At 28.0% G+C, this 11,249-nt stretch overlaps 1 protein-coding gene across 1 annotated transcript; it reads right to left on the bottom strand.

The window, feature by feature from the left end:
• Positions 1–5,490: 5,490 nt before the first annotated feature.
• On the bottom strand, positions 5,491–6,723 carry LOC101508277 (fatty acid elongase 3-like). The gene has a single exon (XM_004509180.4). It carries the CDS (start codon positions 6,554–6,556, stop codon positions 5,630–5,632), a length of 927 nt encoding a protein of 308 aa, XP_004509237.1. The 5' UTR covers positions 6,557–6,723; the 3' UTR covers positions 5,491–5,629.
• Between the last annotated feature and the right edge of the window lie 4,526 nt (positions 6,724–11,249).

Genomic DNA, 11,249 nt, shown 5'->3' with positions numbered 1-11,249 from the left:
GAATGGAGATGAGAACGCTTGACTGCAGTTATGTTAGGAGGATCTCACGGGGCGCGTGGAGATCACTCAGGGTGTATAGTTTTGTTAGGATGATCAGATTAGGTTGATGTATAGGGACTAGGCGTCCTTCTTTTTGGGTTGGAGTATTTTTATTTTGGAAAACTGTACTTATACTAAATTTGTCAGTTTGACACCTTATTCGAATGGGTTCCATGTACCATTTGCTGTTGTGTAAATATTTTGGATTTATAATTGGAGAAACTTTTCCCCTGCTTGTAATTTATAATGACGCAATTATTTATCCAAAGGTCTTTCTTTTCTTATTTCTCTATTTAGGTTTAATTCTTTTTTTTTTTTTTAAAATATACCCTCGCTTTGAAAAACGGGGTGTTACACCTTCTTTCTCAATCCAAGTACATTGCCAACATTCTTGATCAGGCTCGTCTTTCTGATACTAGACCAGCAGATACTCCTCTTGAGTTGAATGTGAAATATGCTCTTTCGGATGGTGTTCCTTACCAGATTCGGTGATGATGTTAGTGGAATTAATGAGTTGAAATTGCAGTTAGCCAAACAGTTTGAGATGAAGGACTTGGGAACTCTTCGCTATTTCTTGGGGATTGAAGTTGCCTACTCTCCTAGAGGCTACCTTCTTTCTCAATCCAAGTACATTGCCAACATTCTTGATCAGGCTCGTCTTTCTGATACTAGAGCAGCAGATACTCCTCTTGAGTTGAATGTAAAATATGCTCCCTCGGATGGTGTTCCTTTACCAGATTCCACTTTGTATCGTACTTTGGTTGGCAGCTTAGTGTATCTTACGATTACCAGACCTGACATTGCTTATGTTGTTCATGTTGTTAGTCAGTTTGTTGTCTCTCCCACTACAGTACATTGGGCATCAGTTATTCGGATTCTTCGTTATCTTCGAGGAACTCAATTTCAAAGTCTTCTCTTTCTATCGTCATCCTCATTAGAGTTACGATCTTATTCTGATGCTGATTGGGCTGGTGACACCACATATCGTAAATCCACCACATGGTTCTGTATCTTTCTTGGAGACTCTCTTATTTCTTGGAATAGTAAGAAACAAGACATTGTCTCTCGCTCCTCTACAGAAGCTGAGTATCGTGCTATGACATTCACTACTGCTGAAATAATTTGGTTGTGTTGGCTTTTGTCTGATATGTGTATCTCTCTTTCTGAGCCAACTCTGATGCACTGCGATAACAAGAGTGCTAGTCAAATTGCTCACAACTCGATCTTTCATGAACGCACCAAACACATTGAGATTGATTGTCATTTTACTCGTCATCATCTTCAGCATGGAACTATTACTCTATCGTTTGTTTCTTCTTCTTTACAGATTGTTGATTTGTTTACAAAGATGCATTCCATTAAACGTTTCCATTTTTTAGTTGACAAACTCTCGATGCTCCATGTTAATGCATCGTGAGTTTGAGGGGAGATGTTAGATAATATTATTATATATTAGTAGTAAGGGTATTTTAGACAATTCTATTCTTTTATATATATACTCATTGTAACCCTATTAACTTTAGTTTTAGTTCATTATATGTTATGAAACCCTAAAGTGGTTGTTTCTCTTCTTCCTCTTTCTTCCTCTTTTCATTGTTAACAATATTAACATATTAAAAATAAAATAAATAATATTTTAAATATTTTTATCTACATATTTTAAAATTTTAAAATATTTTTGAATAAAAAATAAGTTTTACCAATTTTATTTAAATATTTTAAATCTTTTAATTTATAATAAAATAAAGTTAATTTTATTATTTTAATGTATAAATAAAATGAATATTAAATAATATTACAAATTTAATAAATTTAAATATTAAAAATAATATTAAAAATAAAATAAATTAAATTAAATTTCATATAGATATTTTAAAATTTAAATTATTAAAAGATTAAATAAAATAAATAATTTAAAATTTTTTATGTAAATATTTTCAATTTTAATTTAAAATATTTTAATATAAAAATAATATAAACTTATTTTCAATATTTTAGTATTAAATAAAATTAATTGCAACAATAATAACATAAAAAAAATATTATATTCAATTCACAAATATCATTTAAGCGTTCGTGTCATTAATGAGAGTGTCGTATCATTAAAAACGGCGAAAACCGAAAAAATTCCAATAATGAATTAATAGGACTAAAAAACCAGTTGTATAAATTAGGGGATTAAAAGCTTATTTTAAACAAAATAGTAGGACTAAAAATGTATTTCACCTTTATATTTAAATGACAAAATTACATTGTGAAATAATTACAACCTATTTTCTAAATTTACTTACAATATTTTTAGATATTATAAATTGAAAAAATTAAGTAACGATTCATTTTAAATTTAACAATAAAACATTAATATATTGGATAAACAATTTCAGGTTTTTATTAAAAAAAAATGAGTAACTAAATAATTTTATTTTATTTGTTAAATAAATATACAATATATATATGTATATATATATATATATATATATATATATATATATATATTATATGTAAATGGAAAACTATGTAAAAAAATCTTTATTTAAAAATTTAGTTTGATATTAATATTTTTTAATAATAATTTACTCGATTATATAACACGACAAAACTATAAGTTTGATAAAATCATACATATTTTTTAAAATTAGTTCTTATTATTTTATTTTTAAATTTAATATAAAATTCTATTATTTCTAAATTTATATTTATATTTTATATTTTATTATTTATTATAAGCTTAATTACAGTTTTGATCTTTTAGTTTTTTTTTTTAATTTACGAAATTGGTTTCTATATTTTAAAAGTTAATAGTTTTAATTTATCCCTCAGATTTTTAAACTAAAAAAATGACGATTTAACATATTTTAATTGAAGTGATATACGATTTCATGATATAGAATCATCTAGATACATTAATTATTCATATTTCATTAATTAAATTATAAAAATGAATTTTTTGGATGTTGAAAGTTAAGTTTTTATAGGATTTATTGATTTTACATCGTCATATGATATCTCATATTACTTAAAGTTTACACATAGCCATTTTTTGTTAAAAAATCAAAATGAAATATCAAAACTATCAAATTTTAAAATAAGGAAACCGATTCGTGAGTTAGTAAAAAAAAAATGATTAAAAATGCAATTAAGCCCTTATTATATTTCAAGTTTTTATATTTTAAATTTTATTTTACAAGGTAATTCAATAAATTATTATTATCGTATCTTGCTAGTTTCTAACTCAATTCATATCATATTATTTTATTAAATATAATTAAATTGAGATAATACATAATTGTTATATTTTATCAAGTTTTATATCTCGTACATCTAACGACTCTAACGTTAAATATATGTTTAATTTCTATCAAATTACAAGTTTTCAAATTTAATCAATATTAAATTCTATTTAAAACTTTAGATCTTCATAGTATTGCATGTGGTATTCTGTCCTTAAAAAAGTATTGCAATTTTTTAAGAATATTTCTTATTTTGAAATTTTTTATTTATAAAAAATTAACATTTTTAATCTTCAAAATAGTAGTACCTATAACTTGTAAATAGTAATTAAATGTAAATAACTTTTTTTTGTTTGAATTTCAAGTTGACTAGTTGGCTTGTTTTATTTGTCTTTATTTTTTTCTTTGAACTCTTTTAATTATTTCCTTATAGAAACGAATAAAATATTTCCTTATAATTGAGTTAAGTCTTATGAACTAGGAATAAAATATTTAAACTAACGATATTTATCATGAGTAAAATTTTACTCTTAGGTCGCTTTCATATTACTTGGCCAAAATAAATAATTTGGTGTGCAGAAAAATCAGCGCAATCTTTATTTGCCAAGTACCTGGCTTTACTAACTACTGCATTTACGACTGCTTTTCTTATTCTCCCACCGACGTATATATGGTGTCAAATTAATTTTAGCTAAATATAATTATTTTAAAGCTATCATATTCATAATATACTATGTTTTAAAGCTAACTAACTAAATTATACACGAATATCTTTCATAAAAAGTAACATACTAGTATATATTAAATTAAGTAAGGTCGTTTGGTGTTGAAAAAACTAAGGCGAACCCCACCCAACCAATCTGAAAACTCATTTGGTCTATTTCATTTGATTTGAAAAACATCGCGCTTGTTTGAATTTTGGATTTAAATAATTGACCAGACCAAAATTTGGGTCGTTTTAGGATAGGTATAATTCGTCTCAACCCATATCATCATTTTTACCCCTAATTGTCACTATCAGTTATTACTTTTATATATTTTAAGAATTAAATTGAAAAATTTTATTTAGCTAACAGACTAATTATATTTTTATATAATTTATTTAAGGACTAAATAGAAAAGAGGTTGATATGTGAAGGACCAAATTTATTTCTCTATTATTTGAATTCTCGGTGTATTTTCCAAGTGCAACTTAAGTTATTTAAATATAGTTTTATTTAGTTATCTTATATATAAAATCTGATAAAATAAAATGATCAACATCTATGTTTGGTATTGTAATTTTAAAAATTTATTCTAAACATAACATTGTTATCATTTATTTCACATCCGATCATGAAAATAAATATATTTATATTTAGAATAATTTTTGCAGTTAATAAATTTAAATTTGTGTCCTTTTTTTATAATTAGGAGAAGAAAAGAAATCTCCAAACAATTTCTTATACATAGAAGCAGAGGCATAGGTAGTATAAGTTTGATTCATATATAATTATTACCGATATCATCCTTCAAAAAATGTTATTAATTAATATCTGACATTTCTACTACTACATGCCATACTTGATACCACTATGGTATATCAATAAAATGGATTGTGTATGATTTTACCCAAGGCATATTCTGATTCAAATTGGTTAGATACTCTGCATGCTTAGCAATTCAAGTTGAAGGGTACGTGACGCCCACGGAGCCCAATTACGAAAGAATGTGTCTTTACATTCTTGGATGCGTTACTAAACTAACATTTTTTCTTTCTTACTTAAAGTTAAATGATAGACAAGTTTATATTATTCAAGGAATACAATATTGTCAATTAATCGTGACGTGATCACGGGAACTAGAGAACTTTCCCAAATGAAAAGAAAACAACACTCACCTCATAACTGTTTCAGTTTCTCATGTTCTAAATTATTTTTCCTTTAATGATCTTTTTCAATTTTCACACTCTATGCTCTAATGATACTATATAATTAACTAAATTTCTAAATTTGATATTTTTTAACGAAACAATATACATAAGATTGTTGCAATTTTGTATCATTTAGAATTCAGAATCTAAGACCCAAAAGTTCTACTCCAAAGAGTTGCAATTTGTTATGTTTAGAGTAATGCATCAACGTCAGATTGAAAACAAGGTATAAACGTAGAAACCAAGAAGCAACACGAGAAAAAAGGAAAAATTACTAAAAAGAAATGAAAATTGTAAATACATGGGATATCAATTGTAAGTAGAAATATCTTTTATTGTTATTTTACATTGCTCTAAAGGGTACAGAAATTTAGACCCAAAATTGAGCATAGATATTACACATTAGTGGTTAATCTTTATTCGAATTGAATTTTATTTAAACTAATTTCTACTGAAGAGATTCCAATTCGAATCCCGCGATTAAGGAAGAAGAATCCATAGAATGATCCTGAACAACAACCTTGGTCCTTGGAGTAGTATTTCCAACAATATACATCCTCACATAAAAATGAACAAAAATCAGAAGAACAGCAGTGTTAAGAACCGAATTGAAAAGCCAAGCACCAATTCCATTACAGCCACCTTGAAGAAAAAAGAAATGAAGCAAGAAAACACCAACATGACACGCCACGTTACAACCAAGCAACACGATCTGACAATTCAACACAAAAGGAAAACACGCGGATCGAAGCCCAATTGCTGTCCAAAATCTGTAACCGTAAACGAGAGAGTAAACGAGAGTCGCGAACAGAATCGCGAGAACTTGAAAAGATTGAGAGAATTCGAGCCAAAGAAAAGAAACCAAGGTTGAAACGGAGTTGTTGGTAAGTTGGTAAAACGACAATTTACGGCGTCGTATTATTGTTATGATTGTTCTCAACATGTGGATGAAACGGGATAGGTAGTAAACGTACGACCAGAAGAAGACACGCCCGGAGGGTCGTGTACCTAAGGGGAAACAGAGGAGCCATTGGAATGGGGTTTTCGAACGCTGCCAGAACCACCGTGTGTCGCGGATCTCCGATACGGCGGATATTAATGTTCCGGCGAAGATTGTTGCGGAGATTAGGGACATGGTGAGGCTGTGGAAGGCGGGGATTGGTCCGAGAGGGATGTGGCGGCGGCGGGGGAAGAGGAGAGAGAGGGAAAGGTGGAGGAACAGAGAGAGAGTGAGGTAAGTGGCTATTGATGTGAAGAGGAAGGACCATGTTGAGCCCCATGAGTGAGCGTGGCTCCAACGGAATTCAACGATGGAAGGGTGTTCTGAGAGGTAGTAGATTAGGGTGCGGATCGCCGTTGCTGGTGGTTTAGCCATGGTGGCGGCGGTGGTGTTGTGTTCACATTAGTTTTGTTGGAAATTGTGGAAAGTGAAAGTTTTGGTGTGTGTTGGGGTTATTGGAAATGGAGATACGGAAAGAATGAGCGTTGAAAATGAGAAGTGAGTAGAATACAGAAATTGTTGGAAGTTATGCACTAAATACTCCATACTGGCTCAAATATATTATATAACTCTTCAACTCTTCTATCACTTAATTACAATAAAATTTATTATATCTTCTTTTAAAATAAAATATATATTACCGAAAATTAATCAATAAAATTAAATATATGTATTTAACTTTCAAGATTAGGGTGAGTGAAAAATAAGAGGAGGAGGAGGAGAGTAGTGAAGTGGATGAGTTTTGTTTGATATGACATATGAGTGCGGACATTACGGACAAGCGTTAGCAACATGCGCCAAAATGAATATTAAAATATAACAAATTTACTACTCTCTTCTTATTATACAATAAAAGTATTTGATTTGAAAATTTATATTAAATATATTAATATTTTTATATATTATTTTATTTGTATTTTATTTTGAATAAAGTATTTATTAAGATAATTGAATGTGGTAGAAATGTATATATATTTTATTTTAAATATATTATTTTATATTGAAAAATAGTATAAATTATTATTTTATTCAAAAGGGTGTACGTTTTAAAGAAAATATAGTTGAGATTAGATAATATTATCAGTTTTACACGTAAGAAGTATTAGCCAAAAAAACAGGTATGTTAGTGCTTGTATGTCATCTTTTGTCATTGTGATTTATTGTATATCTATATCTTTTATTAAATTCTATAATATATAATATATGTTGTAAATTTTTTGTCAAAAAAAAAAATGCTTCAATTTTATTTGCTTTTTTATCTAACTTTTGGTTCGATATTCATGAGATATGTTTTTAAATATGGAAAAATATTAATTTATTGAGAATATTACATTAATTTGACATAAAAATGTTCAACTTAAATTGGTAGTTAGCTTTAGAATTTTCTATAATTATTGTGAAATTGAAATTAAAAAAAAATATTGATTTGTTAAGAATAAATTTGTCCAACAACATATCTATCTAAAATTAGTACTTATTAGTCGTAATTTGTCCAATGTATATAATTTTTTACACAATAAATACATAAAAGCTAAACTCTTATTTTTTTATGAAATATTTGTTCGATCTTTTGTTGAGGGTATGCTGTAAATCTTGAATAAGAAAAGGGTGAACTTTATGATGATGAAGGTTGCACAAATAAATTCTAAAGCGTATTTAACACACTAAGCTTTAGGTTCGATTCGCCCCACCAATCTATATATATTAGATGCAAACGGGTTAACCGGTGAATCTCCTTCAAGATACTTTGTAATCCTTGAAGTGAATTGCACATTCACATCAAACCTATCAATCAGTGATAGTTTACAGAATAAAGTTCTTTCGTTTACTCTCGTGCACTAGAGAAAAGAAGAAATGACTTATAAATATTTTTGACATAATCTTGACTCATGTAACATGAATTTTGTCTTGTTTATCTTGTGTTTTTTCTGCCTCTAAAGTATCTCTATTTATAGTGATACTCATAATTGATGAAAGAAAACAACTCTTGAGAAAAATTGTAACCTTTGGTAACTTAAAAGATGCATTGATTTGAATAAACCCAAGCATTGCAACCACTTGACCAAGTGATACATTAAATTATTTAATTTTACTACATTAATATAGCTATTAGAGAATTCCAAATATATTTTGGAAATTTCCCTCACAATCCCCCATCATTTTCAAAATATATCTCAGTCCGTTATTTTGGAAGTCTCATGGTTTCAGATAAAGATATCTTACGATTTGAACCATTACTTAGTAAATTATGTTTTCATTCATCCCCGAATAGATTGATAGACAAGCTTTGAACCAACCATTCATTAGAACAAGTGTGCATAACTCACACATGAAATCTCGGTACCATTGATCGAATTATAAAGATGACACATTTGATAAGGCATTGGGTCTCGTATTCTTTTCGTGAGAATTTAAGATTCAAACTCTTGAACTCTATGAAGCGGCCCACTTCATTTTCATATAGGTGGACTATATCATAAATGCACTCATAATTATACATTCCAGCAAATATATATATGTTATATGTCCATTAAGAGGAAACCTCATCCTACTATTTTTACTTTATGGTCCAGGTACTTTTACCCTTTGGGATGTATCTATTGTCAAGTACTTCAATCACTCTAATAATGTACTTTCATCATTGAACTCAAAACTTGATGCTATTCAAGTGTGAGTTGACGTTTCCACGATTGGTGATTATCTAGATATGAGCTTGTATCACATTCCTAATGATATTTTCAACACCATGTCCTTTGTCAGGCCTTTCGTCAAAGGATCTGGAAGATACTTTTCAATTCTTACAAACAATATGGATATCACTCCATTAAATCCATTACATTGTTATATCTTAAACCATTATGTTTAGATTTTCTATTATATATTTTGCTATATGTTTTTTATAGTGTGGATTAACTATCACAATGTATGAATATTGTTGTCATTGACTTTGGCCAAATTGGTGTCTCATTCAACAAATTTCTTAGCCATTTTGTCTTTTTACTTCCTGCAATGCAAGTTTGTTTCTTTGATCCCGAAGAAACTGCACCTCCACCAAGATTGAAGATCAATCCACTTGTGGAAGCATGATCTTCAACATAAGTTACCCAACTGGCATCTGTATATCCTTTCAAAACTGAAAGATATCCATTATAGACTAAACTATAGTTAATTGTACCTTTCAAATATTTTAATACTTTATTAATAGCATGTCAATGTTCTTTACTTGGATTGTTTGCATACCGACTTAACCTTTCAATAACATATACTATATCAAGTTTGGTACAAGTCATGACTTACATCAAGCATCCGATTACTTTTTATATTCTTGATAGTGTTGACCAACTATGATCAAACCATGATCGTTTTTTCATTTAATCTCTTCACATTGTATCACATACAATTAATAAGCATCTCAATTATCACATACACAAACTTTTATATCATTTTGCCTTTTACTATATTTAATAAGTATCTCAATTTAAAATTCTAATTATCTTTTCAATATATCCAAGTCCAAGATATAATACATTGAATGCATTAAATAATATTTCCACCAACTATCATAAAAATTTCTCATAATTAAATATCATAAGATGGATCCAAAAATGTAAGTCATCTACTACTTAACAAATAAGAATTCATTGTATTTCTATTAAATAAACCATTTCTTCATAGTTGTATTATAACTAATACATACACCATGAATTCTATTTGTTAATTCAAGTTTAATATTTAAATATGTTCTATGGTAAATCCAAATAAGTATCACAATAGAAAATAAACAATGAATAAAATCATTAAGATTTTTTATCAATTTCTTCCATAAACATTTGTCAACTTACAATAATTTTAAAATATATATCCAAACCATTTTTAATATCAAAATAAACAAGAATTTTACATATACTTTTATACTATCATGCACATATAATATGAGTTAATCAATTTTAGATTTAATAACTTCTCACATGAAGTTTCGCTATCATTGAGACATACACTTGATATTTATAACAATTTATTTACACTACTTTAAATAAATTAATGTGTTAAATATGCATCTTAAACCATACATTATTTATACTTGTCAAGATTTAAGAGACCAAAATTATAAATAAAATTTCTTCCACCGGTCAATCATAAATTCTTGTTCTTAGTCAAAAAAACATCAACTATAGATAAACAAAAATTTCATCAAAATATATTATCTCTAATTCTATATTATTAATTTTCCACATTTTATCTCCATATTATTATATATGCATCCGAAAAGGAAAATTTATTATATATGCATTTCAAACATGAATGTAATATATAAATGTATTAACATTAAATAACTTTCGGTGTCCAACCATGAATTTTTAATTAATTTTTAAAATCCAAACAAGTAAAATTCATGCATAAACCATATTAGATTCACATACTTGAATATATTCTAAATCATGCATATCAATCTAATCACATGTTAAATTTAACATAAACAAATATAATTATTTTGGAGAACGACATATATCAAACTTCAAATATATAATATATATTCATATAAATTAAATGTGTACCTTTCACCATAGTCAAGTAAAGTCCATTTCCTTTAAAAGTTGCAGTCATCAATAAATCTGATAATCGAAAATCGAACCTAAAGATTGTTGGATCTTTTGTTGGGGGTATGCTGCAAATCTTGAATAAGAAGGGGATGAACTTTATGATGATGAAGGTTGCACAAATAAATTCTAAAGTGTGTGTAACACACTAAGCTTTATGTTCGATCCGCCTCCATCAATCTATATATATTGGATGCAAACGGGTTAACCGGCGAATCTCCTTCAGGATACTTTGGAATCCTTGAAGTGAATTGCACATTCACATCAAGCCTATCGATCAGTGATAGTTTACAGAATAAAGTTCATTCATTTACTCTCGTGCACTAAAGAAAAGAAGAAATGACTCCAAAATATTTTTAACATAATCTTGACTCATGTAACATGGATTTTGTCTTGTTTATCTTGTGTTCTTTCTACCTCTAAAGTATCTCTATTTATAGAGATACTCATACCAATTGGTGAAATAAAAC

The sequence above is a fragment of the Cicer arietinum genome, chromosome 7, assembly GCF_000331145.2.
Source record: "Cicer arietinum cultivar CDC Frontier isolate Library 1 chromosome 7, Cicar.CDCFrontier_v2.0, whole genome shotgun sequence".
In the NCBI taxonomy this organism is placed as follows: domain Eukaryota; kingdom Viridiplantae; phylum Streptophyta; class Magnoliopsida; order Fabales; family Fabaceae; genus Cicer; species Cicer arietinum.
This window is presented reverse-complemented; position numbering and strand designations above follow the sequence as displayed.